Source organism: Lithobates pipiens, unplaced genomic scaffold, assembly GCF_037356315.1.
Source record: "Lithobates pipiens isolate NorthernLeopardFrog02 unplaced genomic scaffold, aLitPip1_a1.2 Scaffold_28, whole genome shotgun sequence".
NCBI classification, from domain to species: domain Eukaryota; kingdom Metazoa; phylum Chordata; class Amphibia; order Anura; family Ranidae; genus Lithobates; species Lithobates pipiens.
Window position 1 is genome coordinate 16,586,943 of NW_027507789.1, and position 22,420 is coordinate 16,609,362.

General features: G+C 42.8%; 1 protein-coding gene across 3 annotated transcripts; it reads right to left on the minus strand.

Annotated features, from left to right (window-relative positions):
• Positions 1-212: 212 nt before the first annotated feature.
• Positions 213-20,257, minus strand: LOC143935136 (serine/threonine-protein kinase SBK1-like). Of its 3 annotated transcripts, XM_077458777.1 has the most exons (5): positions 19,998-20,252; positions 10,844-10,965; positions 6,272-6,515; positions 3,833-4,035; positions 220-1,461 (listed from the first exon to the last, which is right to left on the minus strand). In XM_077458777.1, exons 3-5 carry the CDS (start codon positions 6,441-6,443, stop codon positions 712-714), a joined length of 1,125 nt encoding a protein of 374 aa, XP_077314903.1. In that variant the 5' UTR covers positions 6,444-6,515; positions 10,844-10,965; positions 19,998-20,252; the 3' UTR covers positions 220-711. The 3 variants fall into 3 exon arrangements, with proteins under 3 accessions (XP_077314904.1, XP_077314903.1, XP_077314902.1); XM_077458776.1 differs by lacking the exon at positions 10,844-10,965 and having other exon boundaries at positions 222-1,461; positions 19,998-20,251; XM_077458778.1 differs by lacking the exons at positions 6,272-6,515; positions 10,844-10,965 and having other exon boundaries at positions 213-1,461; positions 19,998-20,257.
• Positions 20,258-22,420: the final 2,163 nt, after the last annotated feature.

The following is a 22,420-nucleotide window of genomic DNA, read 5'->3' on the forward strand; positions in this document are numbered from 1 at the left end:
TTATTGTGGGGGTTTTCTTTGTAATATTCACATTAATGTCATTTTAGGTCTAGTATACATTTTATTCACTTTATGACGATACGTTAGTATTCATGTATACTATTCACTAATCACATTTTTCTGTCAATTTAATATTGTTTTTACGTCTATTGGTATAGGTTGATTAGGTTTTTTGGTGTTTGATTATTTTCTAGTTTCATTGTTTTTAGCGCAGCTCATTTTGTTCACCTATTTAGTTTGATATCGGAGTATTACGATTAGGGTTGCTGCTTATAGGTTGCTTTCTTTTGTTGTTTGAGTAGCGCGGTTTACCTTTTGTACCGTGTAATGGTGGAGATTTGCATGGTGCGCTCACACAAGCAGATCGATTTGCTGGGAGGTTCAAAAACGTCCACAGTTAAGGATCCCCCCCCCCCCCCCCCCACCGAGAACAGACATGGTCAAGATGGAGGTGGGCAGAGTCACCCGCAGTTTTTTTTTAATATTTCTTGGGGATCTGCTTGAACCCCCTCCTCCCCCCCCTTTCCCGAATCCACTATGGGTCTCACTACCCCAGATGGCCTTTTAGCAACTTAAACCTAGCAGAGCCAATGAGATGCCTTATAATGGATGGAGTTGGGAAGGTCCGAAGATCTCACATTGGGTTCAGTGGGTCATTCGGGCCTGATATCATCCACCCATGACTGAAATATTATTTTGGGTGGAGGTTCTTCAGACACAAATCTCAATGGGTGTTGACACTAACATGTTTGAATTGCTGTCTTTTGGAACGTCCTCATAGCTGCTGCATGAAGAGAAAGATAAACTGGGGCTGGTGTCAGATTTATTGCTGTCAAGGGCGTTGCCGTTGAGGAACGGAAGGACTTGCGGTTTGACGTGGACGTAGACGTCGTTGTTGGTCTTAGCGTCGGCCGTCGGAGGCTCCTCCTTGCTGATCAGCCAATTCTTGCCGAAGTACCAGAGAATATCCTTAATGGCGCACCTCTTCTCAGGTTCGATGGAGAGCAGCTTACTGAACATTTTCAGGGCGTGGGGCGTGAATCGGCGCCACTGAGACGGCACGTTGGCGTTTTTGTACTTTTGCCACTGTAGGAATTCGTAATAGAAAGTGTCTAAATGCAAAGCTTTTTCCCAGGGGAAGTTCCCGGTCATCATGCAGAAGAGCAGGACCCCGAAGGCCCAGACGTCGATGCTGTACTCCACCACAAACCCGCTGTGCTTGGAAGTCTCACAAAGTTCTGGTGCCGTGTACGGGATGGTGCCGCTCACCCGCTTCTCAGTCGTCCCTGCAATCCTGGTCATGCCAAAATCGGAGAGTTTCACCTTTCGACACTCTTTGTCGAAGATGAGGATGTTTTCAGGTTTGATGTCGCGGTGGACAAGCTTGCGGTTGTGTAGGTAATCCAAGGCCAGCGCAACTTGGTAGATACAGCGTTTTGTGGTATGTTCGGAAAGTCCAACCTGAAAAGACAAAGCAAAATATCCACAAGGAAGAATTAACTTATAGGCTTCATTGTGATATGGTTTGAAGATTTCTGTCTAAAAAAGTGACACCGACAGATGAAGAACTGGGGGCACCTCACATGAGTGAAAGTCCCCACTAGGAGTTTTACCTGACGTGCCCATCCAGAAATAGACATATTGAGGGGATTACAACTCCTGGCTGGTTGGGGAACCAGAACAGCTTTGATGCACTTGCTTTCTTGATAAATTAAAAAATAATTTAATAGGTGGAAGGCTTGGGGCTGCCAGCATGTATCTCCACCCATTTTCATCAGCTAAACCTGGTGGTCTTCTGCACTTTCTGCTAACATAAAGAGAGAACTTCTGTCCTCCTTTGCGTTACTTTTGGCCCATAACCATGAAGAGCGGCCTTGCTGACCAATCATGATGTGCAGGGGGTGGGGGCTGTGGGCCAGCTCATGAAGCAAGTCATGATTTACATAAGGATGGTTGGTGCACCTGCTAGTTTAGTGAAATGCCATATTCCCTTTATGAAGTACCTAGGTCAGGGATATGCAGGGGCGGACTGACCATTGGGCTACTCGGGCACTGCCCGAGGGCCCCATGCCACTAGGGGGCCCCATCAGGGTTGCAAGCCTCAGTAAAACCAGGGACAGTATGTAAAAAAATTGTGTTCTTTTTACATCTGTCTTTGAAATGTCCCTTACCGACATCCTTTTTGTCTAAAAATCCCGAGATTATAGCTGCTCCACCTCTCCAGTACCTTCTTAGCCAATAGAAACATGTCAGTGTATACTGTGTGATTGTATACTGTGTGTGTGTGTGTATACTGTGTGGCCCCATAATCTCTGATTGCCTGGGAGCCCCATAATCTCCTATTGCTCGGGGGCCCCATGAGTTGTCAGTCCGCCCCTGGGGATATGCAATTAGCGGACTTCCAGCTGTTGCAAAACTACAAGTCCCATCATGCCTCTTCCTCTGGGTGTCATGCTTGTAGCTGTCAGAGTCTTACTATGCCTCATGGGACTTGTAGTTCTGAAACAGCTGGAGATCCGCTAATTGCATATCCCTGACCTAGGTTAATCACACAGAAAGGTCTTCTGCACTGGCAGACATATTCACCAAAGGGTCCCTATACGAGAACAGTTTTTGGCCACCCATTTGCATTTTACCCAAGTACAAAGGCAAGACGTAGCCTTTCTCATGCTCTAAGTTCTATCATGGTTCATAAGATGCAAATGGAATCAAACTGCAAATCAACACCCCCCCCCCCCTCACTTCCAGGCTAAATAGCACCAGTAGAAAATTTTGCAGCAGACCTCACTGCTAGTCTGGCTAGGGGGTGAAGCACCACTGACCATCGTTATCTGAATAATAATACAGGGTAGGAGAACAGTTTGGACATCATGAACCTTTACCTTCTGTAGAAATGAGCAGTTCCCAGGGTCTAAATGCCAGAAGGAGGGGCCTCAGCCTCAGTCCCACCCAAACCCACCATAAACGACCCACTAAATCCAAGATTGCCATTGAGAACCTGATCTATCTGCACAAAGGCTCTATCCATCCCTGACCTTCAAGCCTCACGGAGCACCAACAGTCCATGATACAAGCCTTTTACATCCCAAGTCATATGGCCCACAGGGTCCTGGTGATCCTGATGTGCCAAGAGAAATGTCATCTTTGCTCTGGTTAATAAAAATCTACAGTCTATGGCAAAAGGAAGTATTACAAACCCATTTTAATGATTTAACTACACTATATTGCCAAAATGAGATGTGATGTTCACCTTACCATCTTACCACCTTACCATCACATCACATATATGGCTAGAAGTATGTGGATCCGAATGGGTTTAGGTGGTTCCAGTGAAGGATCCTGTTAATACTACACCATAGAAAGACATTTAAGACAATTAAGGTAACAGTTTGGAGGAGACCCTTTTCAGTTTTAGCATGACTTTGCAGAAAACCAGCTCCATAAAGACATGGTTCGACTACTTTGGTGTAATAGAACTCAAGTGTCTTTCACAGAGCCCTGACCAGAGCCCTACTGAATAGCTTTAGAAAGAATTGGAACACTGATTGTGCTCCAGGTCTTCTCACAAATTCTCACAAATATTCTGGCTTGGTTCACTGTTCCTTTCAGCTAGGCTGTACGGGGCCTCATGATTTCTAACTTCTCCATGTTCTATTAACAATGGCTTATGGAAATTAAAGTACAGCGGGTGGCCATGATGATTCGCCAGCTTTAAATGACTGTATGACGGTCATGTGACTACACAGCACCCCCTCCATGTTCCCAGAGCAATATGGGATGGAAATCAAACCACACATACAGCATTTGATGTCTATTGTCTCTTGGCACCAACCTGTGGTGGAATAATATCAAAAAGATCCCCGGCCACAGCGTACTCCTGGGCAAAGGCGTAGTACTCTTCAGTCTCGAAGGCGATATCATACATGCCGATGATGTACGGGCAGGTGGAGAGGTAGCGGGAGATGCAATATTCCTGCAGGAAACTCTTCTGCTTTGTCGTCTTCTTCCGCAAGAACTTCAGAGCCATTTTGGTGCCTGCGGGATGGGCAAAAACCTCATGAAAAATACATTCTATGTGTGTGGGACTGGTGTGCAATCATTTTTTTTGTTCTCCCACTTTGCAGATGTTACTCCGCTTCCTTTCTCAGAGAAAAACAGGATGTGAAGAGATATCTCCCAAAGTGTGGGGAAATCTCCTTTTATACAGTTGTCACCAGAACAGTGGACCCCATTTGAAGATATGTAAAATTTGTACATTTTTGGATTTCTCATCACTTTCTTTACCAGAAACATTGAGAAGCAGGACAATGAAAGAGGGCGACTCTCTGCATCCAAAAAATAAAATTAGAGTTTTGGTTTTGGATGCAGTTTAAAGAAAACTGCCATTGTGGACCTATGAAAATGCTGGCTTTGTCTCAGTTCCAGGCTTGGAATGAGCAGGACAATATTGAAGTATGAACTCTTAATATGAATGCTTGTTCCAGGTCAGTCACTCAGAAATGAATATAATCAGAAGAATCAGCTTTGACAGTCAATGAGCAAGCATATATGGGTGCCTGCCAGCTGCGTGATCCTCTGCCCTGCTCACCCCCCCACCCACCACCCAAAGATCTCACCAAATGCCAACCCTCCCTACTCCAGTTTCTGTGAAGGGCACACCCCCGACACACCTCGGTGGACCTTACCAGTATCAGTGGTGTATGATCAAGGCATCCGCTCTCCCTCTGACATATGGTGGGAGGTTCCCTTGCCAGGTTCCTATTTTTAATGGCAATTGTTCTCTTTTGTATGTGAACTAACCTAACTTTGCCTCCCATTGTACTTTAAAAGCCTGCACCAGGTTATAGACATTTTCGTGTTATTGGACTTAGTCCCTCCTTTGGGGGACCAAAGAATCTTTGGTGGGGGAATGTGTAGCAAGGTTGTGGCTGTGCTCCACCATGTCACCTCCCCCCCTCACCGGCCTGCTGTCTGAAATGGTGCAGAGTATAAACAAAGCAGCCACGTGTGGTGCAGCCCTGGGCTGTGTGTGTCTGCCCACTTTATCCCCCTTTAGAGAGAGAGGGACAGAGCCTGAGGGCTGAGCAACTGGGTCCTAGCCCACACAAGGAGCAGAGGACCAAGACCTGTGTGCCTCATGACCATAGCTGATAGACTGAATCTTGTAATGACCAGAGCTGGGAGACTGCATGTTGCAAGGACCAAAGCTGAGAGATTGAGCCTTTTGAGGACCAGAGCTGAGAGACTGAGTCACCGGGTCCCAGGTACATGAAGACAGCAGACTGCCAATTGATCTGGGCCAGGGTCCTGTGTTCCAGGAGCGGTGAGCTTAACCATCTGTACTTATCTTAACACTGACACAGTTTATACATTAGAGATTGTTCCTTGTTTAGCAGCCCAATAGGGGTCTGTTGTACACTCTTAAAGGGACAGTTACATGTGCACCACTTTACAGCAGAGCCCCAACAAAATCCAGCCAACCCTGACAATTAGCCACCAGGTACTTTGCAGTCACCTCCAGGGGTACCTCTTTGACAGGAACACATAAGCCCACCCTCTATTGCAGTGGAGTTCAACTTCTGTTTTCAGGACCCACTAACAGGCCAGATTTTAAGTATTACCTTGGGGAATGGGGTATTTCAGTTATCTTCCAAACCTTGCCTGTTAGTGCGTCCTGAGGACAGGAGTTGAGAACCACTGCTCTATTGGGTCCGTATGCATAGTGTGCACACAAGGACCTTTATATCTGGGTTAGTTAATGCCCTGTTTGCACCAGTTATAATTGGTTTAATATAACTACCGCTCAGTTGATTGCCATCTTATGGTTCAGTGTTTACATTATCTAGTGCAGCATCATTCAATTTTATTGATTTATCAATTTAAGCATTGTTTAACTGCATTGCCATAATACATCCATTTAATCTACCATGCAGTGGCTTGTGGCCTACTTTCTGTGCATTGTTAAAGAGTGGCAGCATACCAACTTTTAAGGTACACAGGTGTGTCAGTGGGGTCCGAGCAGCTTAAAGAGCCATGGCCGAACAGAGAACCCATCATAAGGAGCTTTTCCCGGCACTGGTAGCTGGTCACTATCAAATTAATCTATTTAAGTACAGTTGGATTGACCACTTCTAGCTATACCATGACCAGGATAAATGAGAACCTTCACACACATGAGCAGCCGTTCTCCCGATGGATGTCATAATCCATCCTGCCATCCATAGGGTGTCATACTGATCCCCAGGTGTAAATATCCCTCATAATTCCTCACCTCTGGCCTTGTGGATGACCAGGTCCACTCTCCCATATGTCCCCTTGCCCAGCTCCCGGATGACTTCGTACTGTTTGGTCACCTCCACCTTCTCCATTGTCTTGGCCGTCAAGGCTTGCAGCTCCTCCAGAATGTCCGCCGCCCCCCGCGACAGCAGCGAGGAGAAGCTCATGGTTGTACGTTGGGCACCACAGACTCAGATCAACACAATTCTTCTGCTCTCATCAGATCTGCCAAAATCTGCCTGCAGAGGATAAAGAAGAACTCTGACTCAAGAGATGGAAATTTATTAGGGAGAAACACAACAAACCTGACACCCTGGCACAGAGTGGGGTAACTGCTACTGCATTATGGGAAATTTGTTTCTTTTCCTGGTTCAGGCACTAAGAGGAAGAGCTGATGAAGATCTGAAAGTCAGTTTCTGTAAAAAATTTGGGGGGCTTCTCTGGGTTTTCCCAGAGGAACCCGTCATCAAAGAAACATGGAGGATGTCACTGATGACCTCTCCTTCTGCGAATGAAAAATACTGAAGCCAGAGGATCAACATTTTGAAAAAGAATAAATTAAATAATACTAAATATCAATTTATTACTCCAGTGGATCTGAACCCAGTGCAGACAGTGATTGGTCAGAAAGATGGACATGTAAACATGTTCTATTTCTGAGGAAGTCTATTGGAAAGACTATTCTATTTATCTTCTGTGCCCATTATGAGGGATTCCCACCATCCCTGTGCTGAGTTCCTGGGTCAGTACACCTGCTGTGTCCATTATGAGGGGTTCCCACCATCCGTGTGCTGAGATCCCAGGTCTGTACACCTGCTGTGCCCATCATGAGGGGGTTCTACCAACCCTGTGTTGAGTTCCTGGGTCTGTACACCTACTGTGCCCATTATAAGGGGTTCCCACCATCCCTATGCTGTTCCATGGTCTGTATACCTGATGTGCACATTGGTCTATTTATCTTCTGTGCATTATGAGGGGTACCCACCATCCCTGTGCTGAGTTTCCGGGTCTGTACACCTGCTGTGTCCTTTATGAAGGATTCCCACCATCCCTGTGCTGAGATCACAGGTCTGTACATGTGCTGTGTCCATTATGAGGGGTTCCCACCATCCCTGTGCTGAGTTCCTGGGTCTGTACACCTGCTGTTCCCATTATGAGGGGTTCCCACCATCCCTGTGCTGAGATCCCAGGTCTGTGCACCTGCTGTGCCCATTATGGGGGGTTCCCACCATCCCTGTGCTGAGATCCCAGGTCTGTACACCTGCTGTGCCCATTATGGGGGGTTCCCACCATCCCTGTGCTGAGATCCCCTGCCTGTACACCTGCTGTGCCCATTATGAGGGGTTCCCACCATCCCTGTGCTGAGATCCCAGGTCGTTACACCTGCTGTGTCCATTATGAGGGGTTCCCACCATCCCTGTACTGAGTTCCTGGGTCTGTACACCTGCTGTGCCTACTATGAGGAGTTCTCACCAACCCTGTGCTGAGTTCCTGGGTCTGTACTCCTGCTGTACCCGTTATGGGGGGTTTCCACCATACCTGTGCTGAGTTCCTGGGTCTGTACACCTGCTGTGCCCATTATGAGGGGTTCCCACCATCCGTGTGCTGAGATCCCAGGTCTGTACACCTGCTGTGCCCATCATGAGGGGGTTCTACCATCCCTGTGTTGAGTTCCTGGGTCTGTACACCTGCTGTGCCCATTATGAGGGGTTCCCACCATCCGTGTGCTGAGATCCCAGGTCTGTACACCTGCTGTGCCCATCATGAGGGGGTTCTACCATCCCAGTGTTGAGTTCCTGGGTCTGTACACCTGCTGTGCCCATTATGAGGGGTTCCCACCATCCCTGTGCTGTTTCATGGTCTGTATACCTGATGTGCACATTGGTCTATTTATCTTCTGTGCATTATGAGGGGTACCCACCATCCCTGTGCTGAGTTTCCGGGTCTGTACACCTGCTGTGTCCTTTATGAAGGATTCCCACCATCCCTGTGCTGAGATCACAGGTCTGTACATGTGCTGTGTCCATTATGAGGGGTTCCCACCATCCCTGTGCTGAGTTTCTGGGTCTGTACACCTGCTGTGCCCATTATGAGGGGTTCCCACCATCCCTGTGCTGAGTTTCTGGGTCTGTACACCTGCTGTGTCCATTATGAGGGGTTCCCACCATCCCTGTGCTGAGTTTCTGGGTCTGTACACCTGCTGTGCCCATTATGAGGGGTTCCCACCATCCCTGCTGTATTTTTTATTTATTTTATCTGATGGGGAATGTAGTAGGAGAAGCTGGGACACACACAACTGACAGGTGAAGAGGAGTAGAATCAGGGGACTACAGCAGGAAGATCTTAGTTTGGTTCAGCCAAGAGATAAAAAAAAGCCACCCCAACAAACTCCACCTATCCCTGGAATATCAGTTTTGGATGGATTGACCCTTACTGTACGACGGACACGAAAACAACAAACATTTCTGTGAAATATCTCATTGATTGTCAGAAGAGGACAGATTCCATCCTGATTGACCCCCCCCCAGTAAAGTAGACACAAGGCAGATGTCATGTCTGCACGCCATTGGCGGTCTATATCCATTAATGAGCAGAGAACAGACGCATCCTTCCATAATCCCGGGAGACGATTAGGGAGAGATCTCCGGAACAGCAGCACGTGAAATCCTCAACAACGCGCCGGCTCCGCCGTAATTACATTTATCGACTGTAAGCAGATTTACGAGATGTAAAAAGGTTTCGCTCCAGCCGAAGGTGAATATTTAGGGCTCGTTCCCACCATATGTGCAAACTAATGGGAAAACCTTTGACTTGCAGAGACGCGAGTTTTTATGCGCAATGACATCAGTTTTCATGCACGTCAATTATGTGCCCTATTCGCAGCACAGTGTTGATGTCAAGTCCGTTTTTTTTGCACGTGGAAAACTGCATACACGTTGCAAATTCCTGCGCACGGGACGTGGTGTGAACAGGGCACATAGAGAACGATTTTTTTTTTTTTGTGCCCTTGCAGAATGCATGCAGTAAAACTGACGTCTCTGCACCATGGTGTGAACGAACCCTTATGTTTAACCACCCCATGCACATATACGGACGCAGGAACGGCTGCTCTGCGACAGATCGCATACCTAGCACGTGATCCGTTACCTCTGGGCCTTGGGCGCGCGTGCGTGCGTGCTGCCGATGACCCGTTCCTGCTGTGATTATACACAGCGGAGGAGGGGAGCCCAACAGTGGGTACTCGATATCCACCGGCACCCGCCGATTTTACAGGCCACAGGCAGAACCACAGTCTGCCTATGTAAACAAGGCAGATTGACGGTGATCTTTCACCGGAAGTGGGAGCAAATACCTGTATTAGACAAGTATCTGCTCCCCCCCCCCTCCCCCCGAAAGGTGCCAAATGTGACACCGGAAGGTGGGAGGAAACCCGAGAAGCGGAATGTCCATTTTTGGGTGGAACTCCGCTTTAAGTGTCCGATTTGTCCGCCGTAATATCGCAGTCCCACTTTAAGTTGCTGATCGCGACTGATTATTAGTAAAAAATAAAAAGAAACAATATCCCATAGTTTGTAGACTATAACTTTTGCGCAAACCAATTAGTATAAGCTGGAACATGTAGCATACATATTGGCCTAAGTTTATGAAGAAATTTTATTTTTTACATTTTTTATTGTTATTATGTTTTATTATTATTATGTTTTACAGCAGAAAATAAAAAATATTGTTATTTTTTTTCAAAATTGTCTGGCATTTTTTTGTTTATAGCGCAAAAAAAAACAACGCAGAGGTGATCAAATACCACCAAAAGAAAGTTCTATTTGTGGGAAAAAAAAGGACAAAAATTTTATTTGGGTACAACGTCGCACAACCGCGCAATTGTCAGTTAAGTTAACACAGCAATGTATTGCAAAAAGTGGCCCGGTCATGAATAGGGGTAAATCTTCCAGAGGTCAAGTGGTTAAACTGACTCCTGGGACACGGCCAGCTGGGGGGATATAAAAAAAAGCCACCCTGGATACACTTGCACCTGGCTGGCCTGACAGATCCCTCAGGTTGGCTATATCCTACTCCAGTGACCTCCTGACATGGAGACCAATCATAACGCCTGCAATTTAAATTGTTAATTTTTATTAATTTTTCTGTGATTTTTTTTTTCATTATGTATTATATTATATTATTATTACACCTGAATACGATTATTGACATTTATATCCCTGGAGTGTTTTATGTTTATCTGTTCAGTTTTTCCCGTTTTTTTATTTATTTTTTATTTAAAAAAAATTTAATAGAAGAAGAAAAAAATACAACATTGTATACAAAATTGTGAAGTAGAGAGAAATAAATTCATTTTATGTATTATTATTTAATTTATTATTATGCAAAGCTGAACTCCGATCACATGGGTGGCTGCTTTGTCTGCCAAAGGATTTCTGATTCTGTTCGGACGGTTCTGTGATCCAGACAGCACTGTCAGGTCCCAGCGTCAGCACCTGCCTGTGCAGGAACATGCCCACAGCTTGCTGATTGGACAATGAAGGAGCAACAGAATACGGATGAAGCTCACCCTGCTCTCTCTTCCTGTCAACACACTTTATTGGCTTTTAGTTCTGCCCCTCTTGCTCTCAGTCTGAGTGGTGCTGTACAGGGGGTTGACCCGACAGATTCAGGTGCTTACACAATCTGCAACTAAATACAGTTATTATTTTATTTTTTAATAATACATAACATATATTAACAATCATAATAATTAATATTAAAATAATAATAATTTATTAATTTAATAATAAGTAATTATATTATTATCCACTTGCTGACCGGAGATGTACCGGTACAGAGCTGGATATCAAGTGGTTATATCGGGTTGATACCTGCAGCCGCAGCACTGTTTTTTCGAGCCGGAGGTCAGCTCTCTTGTAAAAGCAAACCTAGCGGCTAATTAGCTGCTGGATTGCTTTTACAAGCAGTGATACGGGGCTCCCCTCCCCTTCCCTTCCCGCTGACTTCCGTGGCTTTACCAGGATTTCTCGTCCTACGGGGAGTCCTGATTGACCAGCTGGAGCTTCCACAGGCTGATCTCAGAGCCAAAGGCCAGCTTTGTTGGGCTCTATGATCTAGTAACCAGGAATTGGTGACCTTATATCACTTCCCCTTTCCCCGGATGTAAATGGCGCCATTTTCAAAAATGAAAAGTATCTGATTACACCAGTCTTGGGTGTTTTCAATGCTTTTAAGGGCAGAGGAGGGATTCGGGGGTCTTATAGACCCCAGATCTCTCCATAAAGAGTACCTGTCACGTGCCTATTACTGTCACAAGCAATGTTTACATTGCCTGTGACAGCAATAAAAGTGATAAAAAAAGAAAAAAAAAAGAAAAGAAAGCGACAGTGTAAAAATAAAAATAAAAAAATAATAAGGAAAAAAACTAAATTAAAGTGCCCCCCTCCCCCCTGAGCTTACCCGCAAAGGCAAATGCACACGTCCGCCCCACACACACGCAAACAGCGATCGCCCCCCACATGTGAGGTTTCACCGCGAATGTCAGGTCATGGGCAGTAATTCTCGCACCATAACTCCGTTGCAATTTGTGACATGTTTGTTATCTATTTACTCGGCGCAGCATCATCTTTTATAATGTACAAAAAAAAAAATAGGTTATATATTGTGTTTTTTTTTGCATTAAAGTGTTACTAAACCCTGGACCCTGCATTCACTATATCTGGTCTCCCACAGTACACAAAACATGGAAATGCAATCATTTTAGTAAATATAAACTGCTAAATACCTTTTCTCATCAGCAGTATACAGCAGTCTTGTAACTTCTATCAGTAACTGGTGAAAGCTTGTAGGAGGATTTTTTCAATCTGCACTGGCTGCAGGACCCCTGACCCTCTGTCTGGACAGTGCTGATTGGCCCTGTGCTGAGCACATGCACCCTCCCAAGGAAAAAAAAACTCTCTAGCGATACACACCAAACTGAGCATGTGCCAGGTGACTCCAGTAACTCTGTCTTATCCAGACATGTTTTGGAGACAGTAAAAGAAGGGGAGGATCAGAGAAGACAGGATCAAACAGCCTTTATACATAATGCAGAGGATTAACCCCTTTGGTTCCACAATGAGTATAATAAGCATTCTTTACTGCATATACAGACTGATTTTACTGTTGTAAGTTTAGTAAAACTTTAAAAAGCAAAAAATTGTATGTTTCTTAAAAACTCACATTTAAAAATAACACCTGCGCAAATACTGTGTGAGATAAAAAAAAAAAAAAAATACAAAACCCACCAATTTATTGTCTGGGGCCTCTGCTTAAAGCGGAGTTATACCCAAAAGTGGATCGTCCGCTCTTTGTACTCCTCCCCTCCTCAGGTGCCACATTTGGCATCTTTCGGAGGGGGAGGGGGGACAGGATGCCTGTCTTTCACAGGTATCCTGTTCCCACTTTCGGGAGCTTCAGCCGTGGGTATTGACGTCACCGCCCGGGCACCCTCCTCCTCCCTCCTCCTTCCCCGGCTGCCGAGCCAGTAGGAGAGAGGAGCGGAGCCTTGCGCATGCGCAGTAGGGTTCCTGGCGTGAAGCCGTGAGGCTACATTGCTGGGTTCCCTTACTCGCAATTGAGGCGGCATGTACCCAACCACTGATGGAAACATCAGCTGCGGTGCCGACATCGCCGGACTCCAGGACAGGTAAGTGTCCGATTATTAAAAGTCAGCAGTTGCAGTGTGTGTACAGTGTGTGTACAGTGTGTGTACAGTGTGTGTACAGTGTATGTACAGTGTGTGTACAGTGTGTGTACAGTGTGTGTACAGTGTATGTACAGTGTGTACAGTGTGTGTACAGTGTGTGTACAGTGTATGTACAGTGTGTGTACAGTGTGTGTACAGTGTGTGTACAGTGTGGGCAGCTGCTGGCTTTTAATTTTTGCAGCGGTAGGCGGAACTCCGCTTTAAAAAAAAAAGGTCAGAAAAGGCTTGGGGGTCAAGTGGTTATAAAAGATTTCACAAAACAAAATGAATCTCTTCATCTCTCATATTTATCTATCATTATAATAACACCCTGGCCATCAAGTTGTATTTTCCTTTGTATGAATTAACCTCAAACTCTTTCCTTTGCATCGTACTGACTTAGAACATCTTGATCTCAGTGTTACTACTCGGATAATTCTCTCTCTGTGGACCCGTCCTGGTTGTGTCATTCCTCTACTATGGACATATATCTGCTTCTGTGTATAACACTGGATATATTAATATTATTATAATATACTATACATTATAACACTGGATATAATATCATTATTATTAAATGATACTATATATTATAACACTGCATATATTATTATTATTATTATTATATAATACTATATATTATAACACTGGTTATATTACCATTATTGTTAATATTATTATTATTATATGATACTATATATTATAACACTGGATATATTATTATTATATAATACTATATATTATAACACCGAATATAATTTTTATATATTACAACACTGGATATACTATTATGATATTATGATATATGATACTATATAACACTGGATATAGTTTTATTATATAAAGCTATATATTATAACACTGGATATATTATTATTATAAGATATTATATATCACATCACTGGATATACTATTATTATATGATACTATATATTATAACACTGCATATATTATTATTATTATTATATAATACTATATATTATAACATTGGATATATTATTTTATATATTATAACAATGGATATACTATTATTATATGATACTATATAACACTGGATATAGTTTTATTATATAATGCTATATATTAAAACACTAGATATATGATTATTATTATATGATACTATATATTATAACACTGGATATATTAATATTATATGATATCATATATTATATCACTGGACATACTATTATTATATGACACTATATATATATATTATAACACTGGATATATTATTATTATTTTATAATACTATATATTATAACATTGGATATATTATTATTATATGATATTATATATTATATCACTGGGTATACTATTATTATATGACACTATATATTATAACACTGGATATAGTTTTACTATATAATGCTACATATTATAATACTTCATATATGATGATGATTATTATTATTAATAATAATAATAATAATAATAATAATAATAATAATAATAATATTATTATTTTATAATACTATATATTATAACACTGGATATATTATTATATGATATTATATATTATATCACTGGATATACTATTATTATATGACACTATATATTATAACACTGGATATAGTTTTATTATATAATACTACATATTATAACACTGGATATATTATTATTATTAATAATATTATTATTATTTTATAATACTATATGTTATAACACTGGCTACATTATTATTATTATATAATACTATATATTGAAACACTGGATATATTATTTTATATATTATAACACTGGATATATTATTATTATATGATATTATATACCATAACATTGGATATACTATTATTATTATATGATACTATATATTATAAAATTGGATATATTATTATTGTTATGTGATAAGTTGTATATTTTTATACACATTATTACGCTGTTACAGATTTGGCCTTCTGCGCTCGTTATTGTTGACATTCTGTGAAATGTTTCTAGACGGCGGAGCCCATGAAATTTGCCAAGGAAAACAGCACCAGGCAACGCATGACAACACCATGTGACTTTCCGCTAACGAGCGGCGGACACAGATGAGCCATCTGCCTCATTACCATACGGCCTTCCTTCTCTGGCTAATCTCTCGGCGATAATGAAGAGGAGACCTCCGGCAAGCGGCTCCTGACCTGCGTCTCCCTGAGCTGCACCGACGCCGATAATTATCCATCTATAATGGACGGGGATTTAGAGGAATGCTGCAATGTACAATCATCAGTAAATCCTCCAAGCTGTGCAAAATGGCTCTGGGAACGCAAATTTTTTTTTTTATCCACCTCAATCTGGGCGGCGTAAAGGGTCAGGGGGGGGCATTATTTTGGATATAGCTTTGAATGTGTGTATTATTATTATTATAATTATTATTATACAGGATTTATATAGTGCCAATAGTTTGTACAGTACAATATACAGCCTATGACAATAAGGACCAGGAGCTGATAAATGTTCACCTAGGGGTGTATTTATAAAACATTTTCCTAGGTCCATCGAAACTACATGTAAATTTATTCTGTGACAGTGGGGTATAATCGAATGTTCTCAAGCTATATAATATGTAGATTGAATGTTTTTCCTTGAAAGAAAACAGGGCGGGTGGGGAAAATACTGCATTATGGCCCCTAGATGGAGCGGAAGAGCATACTTATTTCCTATGACACTCAGAGCCATCTAGTGGCCATAATAGGTTATTTTTCCCATTCATACATTTGAACCACAGAAAATATAGCCTAAGTACATTCGATCTTGCCCTATTTGCACAGAACAAATATACTTGTATTGTCAATGGATGAATAGCTAAGCAAATTATTTTATAATTACATCCCTAAAGAATGCCATATGCTATTTTCTTTCCTTTAACCATAGCTCGAAGGAAAGAAACTTGCTTGATCCCCCCCATTGTTTGTTCCTGTGCATGTTCTAAGATTATATTCCCTGCAGATAGAATCGTATCCATTTAAAGGAAACAATGTGAATGGGGAAAACACCACATTATGGCCACCAGATGGAGCTGAGGCGCATACTTATTCCCTGTGATACTCAGAGCCATCTAGTGGTCATAATGTGGTATTTTTCCCATTCACACATTTGAACCACAGAAAATAAAGCCTGAGAACATTCGATTTTGCCCTATTTTCACAGAACAAATATACCTGTAGTGTCAATGGATGAGAAGCTATGCAAACTGTTTTATAAATAAAGCCTTAAAGAAGGCCATCCAACATACAATTTTCTTTCCTTCAACCACGGGTTGAAGGAAACTGACTGTGCCTGTGTTGATGGGGAAATCCCACCCCCTGCCCCATTGTATTCTGACAGCAGGAAGTTTCCCAGTAGGCATAGATCACAGACAGCAGCTATAGCCCGGCTAGGCTGATTGTACTGAGGTTGATTGATAGATTGACTTTAGTACAACCAGCCTGCCCATTACGGCCGGGATGAGGGGTGGGCAGGAGGGACAGTTGCCCTGGGCGCAGTGAAGCAAAGGGACGAAAAATGGACGCAGGGTGGTACACCCATTATACAGCTTGTATTAATCTTGGGGCGCAATCCTGAATCTTTGCCCTGCAGGCTGGATGATACTGTCCTGGTATGGTTGCCAATAGATGGATCGAAATTCGTCAAGGCCCTGCTGAACCACTCAAATTCCTTTTGGTCTATGGCCGGCTTAGGTGTCATCATTAGTGATGTGGCTTAATCTTTGTAGTAGAGCTTCAGAAACATGGAGGTGCCTTTGCATGTTCTCAGGCTATATTCCCTGCAGATAGAATTGTATCCATTGAAAGAAAACAATGTGAATGGGGGGAAAATACCACATTATGGCGACTAGATGGAGCAGAGGAGCATACTTATTCCCTGTGATACTCAGAGCCATCTAGTGGCCATAATGTGGCATTTTCCACATTCACACTGTTCTTTTTTCCACTAAAGACATTCAATGTGCAGAGAATATAGTCTGAGAACTTTCAATTTTTCACAGAATTAATTTACATGCGGTTTGAATTAATGAACAGCCATTGGATTTTGTAATGAATAGGGTGACACTGTGTTCACTTCAATTATTCAATCATGGGCGAGCAAATATCCTGTCTTTTTTTTTAAATGTTCCCTTCAGAACCTGATATCTTAAAGGAAAACCCCAGTTAAAAATGACTCAATCTGACATTTGATTGGCTGTAACCTTTACCCAAGACCCTATCCCCTACTACTGGCTGCCCTACTGAAACATCCCCCTGGTCTTTGATATATCGGTTTCCCGGTTCCAGCGCTCTGCAGCTTTAAAAGGGCGGACAGAACACAATAATGTGATAAGCAACTGCTGGTCCAAAAGCACTGTGAAAAGCCTGCTGATTCTGTCTGCAATGGATTGAAATAAATTCTACCTTCAAGCTGTACTAATGGGCACGACTTCCCAGCAAGATCTCCTTCTTTGTGGCCTGTCTTCCTGTCCGCGTCCTCCAAGCTGTGTGTCTAATTCACCCAGCAGCGAGACTGCATTTTCTGAGCCAGCAAACAAATTCTCTATGGAACAGGAAAGTGTTTCAGCCACAGAGAGGGGAGAAGGGTGAGCCAGATTTTATGTCCCATCATTGCATTCCTCCACTCACAGTGAGCCCTTCCACTGCTAGCCTGATATCACATTTCTGATGGTGTGCAGGGTCTAACTGGACCATATATAATGCTATAGCTGATTGAAGTGATAGCCTAAAACTGAAATGATTGTCTTATGTGGGACGATTTTTAGAAAAAAAATTTGCGTTCATACGACCCCGTATGTGAAAACAGAGTGGCGAATAACAGCGGCTAGTCGTATAGAGCCAGCCCATCTGCGGCTGTATATGATGAAGAGATTGTTGGGCCTGCACAGCCGTTATTATTGTTCTAGCTCCTGCGGTCAGGATGAAGGAAGCGGGATTGGTGCCGGGGGATTATAATAGGAACCGAGGTCACCATACCGCGTAAAATCGCTGCACCGCCGCTGCCGCCGCCATGACACTTATCCTGGGCCTAACGCAGAAAGATTATAGACTGCCTCATTCATGAATCCATCACTACTCTCACAATCCAATCAACCAATCAGAGCGCAGCCGTCATCGCCTGCCGTAACCTTAAACAAATCTTATTACCTCCAAATCTTCTTCTCAGTCTCTATAAAAATGTCATTAAACTGGAAAGACCCCGGCGGAATAAACCCCCGGATATCAGGTCAGAACTATCCGCAGCTTCCGCCTTCCTTCCCTCCTCGCCCCTTCATGGCCAAAAATGTATCATTACAGAAATAGAATATTACCAAAAATGCAGAATCTGTTCCTATAAAGAGGGAGAGAGAAATCCCAGAAATGTCCAGGATAAGGACACCGAGAGGACAACACAGACCCCATAACATGCGATACACATACATACTGTATATAGATCACATGGGACACATACATACTGTATATAGATCACATGGGACACATACATACTGTATATAGATCACATGGGACACATACATACTGTATATAGATCACATGGGATACACATACTGTATATAGATCACATGGGACACATACTGTATATAGATCACATGAGATATACATACATACTGTGTATAGATTTCACGTGATATACATACATACTGTATATAGATCACATGGGACATACATACATACTGTCTATAGATCACATGGGACATACATACTGTATATAGATATCATGTGACTCATACATACTGTATATCGATCACATGGGATATACCTACATACTGTATGCAGATAACTTTGGATATACATACATACTGTATATAGATCACATGGGACACATACATACTGTATATAGATCACATGGGACACATACATACTGTATATAGAGAACATGGGACACATACATACTGTATATAGATCACATGGGATATACATACATACTGTATATAGAGAACATGGGCCACATACTGTATATAGATCACATGGGACACATACATACTGTATATAGAGATCGCGGTATATACATACATACTGTATATAGACAACATGGGACACATACTGTACATACTGTATATAGAGAACATGGGCTATACATATATATTGTATATAGAGATGAGAGATAGATAGATATGAGATAGATAGATAGATAGATAGATAGATAGATAGATAGATAGATAGATAGATAGATAGATAGATAGATAGATCGATATGAGGTAGATAGATATATAATAAGATAGATAGATAGATAGATAGATAGATCGATATGAGGTAGATAGATATATAATAAGATAGATAGATAGATAGATAGATAGATAGATAGATAGATAGATAGATAGATAGATAAGATCGATAGATCGATAGATAGATAGATAGATAGATAGATAGATAGATAGATAGATAGATAGATAGATAGATAGATAGATAGATAGATAGATAGATAGATAATAAGATAGATAGATAGATACATAGATAGATAGATAGATAGATAGATAGATAGATAGATAGATAGATAGATAGATAGATAGATAGATAGATAGATAGATAGATATGAGATAGAGAGAGAGATAGATAATAGATAGACAGACAGTTAATATATATGGATAGAAGATCATAGTGCTAGAATAGAGGTAGCTGTTTATTCTATTGACATAATAGAATAGATGGGTGGATAGAAATAAATAAATATAGTAGTCAGATAATGAATAGATAGATATTATGGGATGTATACGCGGTATATATTTATGTATGTTCCTGTATATAGAATATATATCTATATATATAGAGATATTCTATATATCTGATCATTCTATCACATAATAGAATAAAACAACTACACACACCTTATGTAATGTTCTGGTAATATAGAGAGACCACTGCACAATCTGTAGCTGTTCTATGGGGATAAATATACAATATATACAGTATATATACACATACATACAAACAATACATCTGACATAAGACATACAACCTACGGATGGTATAGGTAGGTCTGGCTCTATGCGGCAGCCCCCTGTAGACATGATATTCCATGGATGGCTCACCTGTCATTTATCTCCTGTGGCTGGGCGCTGTGTGGTCCATGGATCCGGAGGGATCGGTGGGATCGGTGGGATGGGGAGGGGGGGTTGAGGAATGTCACTGATGTCTTTGTGTCATTGTTGTGGAAGCTGCAGTGTCCTCAGATGTAATGGAAGAACGGGCTGAGCTGCTGTACTGGAGTGACAATAGACCCTCCCATGGAGGATGACAGACCCCCCTCTCCTCCATACAGGGGCTGAGCACAGCTGCTACATTCTAGCATAATGCAGCTTCTGGGAGGAAGAATGGAGGAGCTGCTACAGTACACCTCCAACCAATCCGCATCCCACACCGCCTGCAACCGCACAGCCTTATATAATGGAGGCCTCAATGTATGGCGAATGGACACATGCAGTGCATCCGGAACGTATTCACTGCGCTTCACATTTTCCACATTTTGTTATGTTACACTATTATTCCAAAATGGATTAAATTCATTATTTTCCTCAAAATTCTACAAACAATACCCCATAATGACAATGTGTTTGAAATCTTTCCAAATGTATTTAAAATAAAACACAAAAAAATCCCATGTATATAAGAATTCACAGCCTTTGCCATGACACTCAAAATTGAGCTCAGTTACATCCCTTTTCCACTGATCATCCTTAACCACTTCAATACCGGGGGGCACTTAAACACCTTCCTGCCCAGACCAATTTTGAGCTTTCAGCGCTGTCGCACTTTGAATGACAATTGCGCGGTCATGCTACACTGTACCCAAATTAAATTTTTATCATTTTTTTCCCACAAATAGAGCTTTCTTTTGGTGGTATTTGATCACCTCTGCGGTTTTTATTTTTTGTGCTACAAATAAAAAAATACCGAAAATTTTGAAAAAAAAATGTTTTTTTTTTGTTTCAGTTTCAAAACTTTGTAAATAAGTAAGTTTTCTCCTTCACGGATGGGCACTGATGGGGCTACACTGATGGGCACTGATAAGGCGGCACTGATGGGCACCAATGAAGTGGCACTGATGAGGTGGCATTGATGGACACTGATAGGCGGCACTGATAGGCGACACTGATAGGCGACACGGATGGGCGACACGGATGGACACTGATAGGTGGCACAAATTGGCACTGATAGCTGGCACGGATTGGCATGGATGGGCGGCACAGATGGGCATGGGTAGGCGGCACAGATGGGCATGGGTAGGCGGCACAGATGGGCATGGGTGGGCACTGATAGGCGGCACAGGTGGGCACTGATAGGCGGCACAGGTGGGCACTCATTAGCGGCACAGGTGGGCACTCATTAGCAGCACAGGTGGGCACTCATTAGCAACACAGGTGTTATACTGTACTAATGGATGCCAATCAGTGCCAAACAATAATGCATGCCAATCAGTGATGCCCATTGTGGGCACTGATTGCCATCCATTATGGGCACTGATTGGCATCCATTGTGCCTGACTGGCATCCCTGGAGGATTACCTCTGCTGGGCATCCCTGGTGGTCTGGTGGCGTCCCTGGTGGTCCAGTGTGGGCATCCTCGGGGGGGCTGTGCTGATAATCGATCAGCACAGACCCCCCCTGTCAGAGGAGCAGCCGATCGGCTCTCCTCTACTCGCGTCTGACAGACGTGAGTGAGGAAAAGCCGATCACCGGCTCTTCCCATTTACACTGTGATCAGCCGTGATTGGACACGGCTGATCACGTGGTAAAGAGTCTCCGTCGGATACTCTTTACCGAGATCGTAGTTGCCGGGTGTCAGACTGACACCCTGCAACAACGATCGCCGCGAAGCGCGCCACCGGGGGCGCGCAGCGGCTCATAATCCTGATCACGTCATATGACGTCCGGTTAGGATTATGAAACCACTTTGACGCCGTCTATTTGTAATAGGGCGGGCGGCAAGTGGTTAAGATGTTTCTACAACTTGATTGGAGTCCACCTGTGGTAAATTCAGTTGATTGGACATGATTTGGAAAGGCACACCTGTCTATATAAGGTCCCACAGGTAACAGTGCATGTCAGAGCACAAACCAAGCCATGAAGTCCAAGGAATTGTCTGTAGACCTCCGAGACAGGATTGTATCGTTGAAGGTCCCAATGAGCACAGTGGCCTCCATCATCCGTAAATGGAAGAAGTTTGGAACCACCAGGACCCTTCCTAGAGCGGGCCGCCCGGCCAAACTGAGCAATCGGGGGAGAAGGGCCTTAGTCATGGAGGTGGCCAAGAACCTGATGGTCACTCTGACAGAGCTCCAACGTTTCTCTGTGGAGAGAGGAGAACCTTCCAGAAGAACAACCATGGTGGCCAGATGGAAGTTTGCCAAAAGTCACCTGAAGGACTCTCAGACCATGAGACACAAAATTCTCTGGTGTGATGAAACACAAATTGAACTCTTTGGCCTGAATGGCAAGTGCCATGTCTGGAGGAA

Coding starts and splice junctions, on each gene's coding strand:
- LOC143935136 (XM_077458777.1), bottom strand. CDS start 6,443: ATGAGCTTCTCCTCGCTGCTGTCGCGGGGGGCGGCGGACATTCTGGAG. Junction 4,036..6,271: donor GGTCATCCACAAGGCCAGAG/GTGAGGAATTAT, acceptor CCCATCCCGCAG/GCACCAAAATGGCTCTGAAG. Junction 1,462..3,832: donor TTGATATTATTCCACCACAG/GTTGGTGCCAAG, acceptor TTGTCTTTTCAG/GTTGGACTTTCCGAACATAC.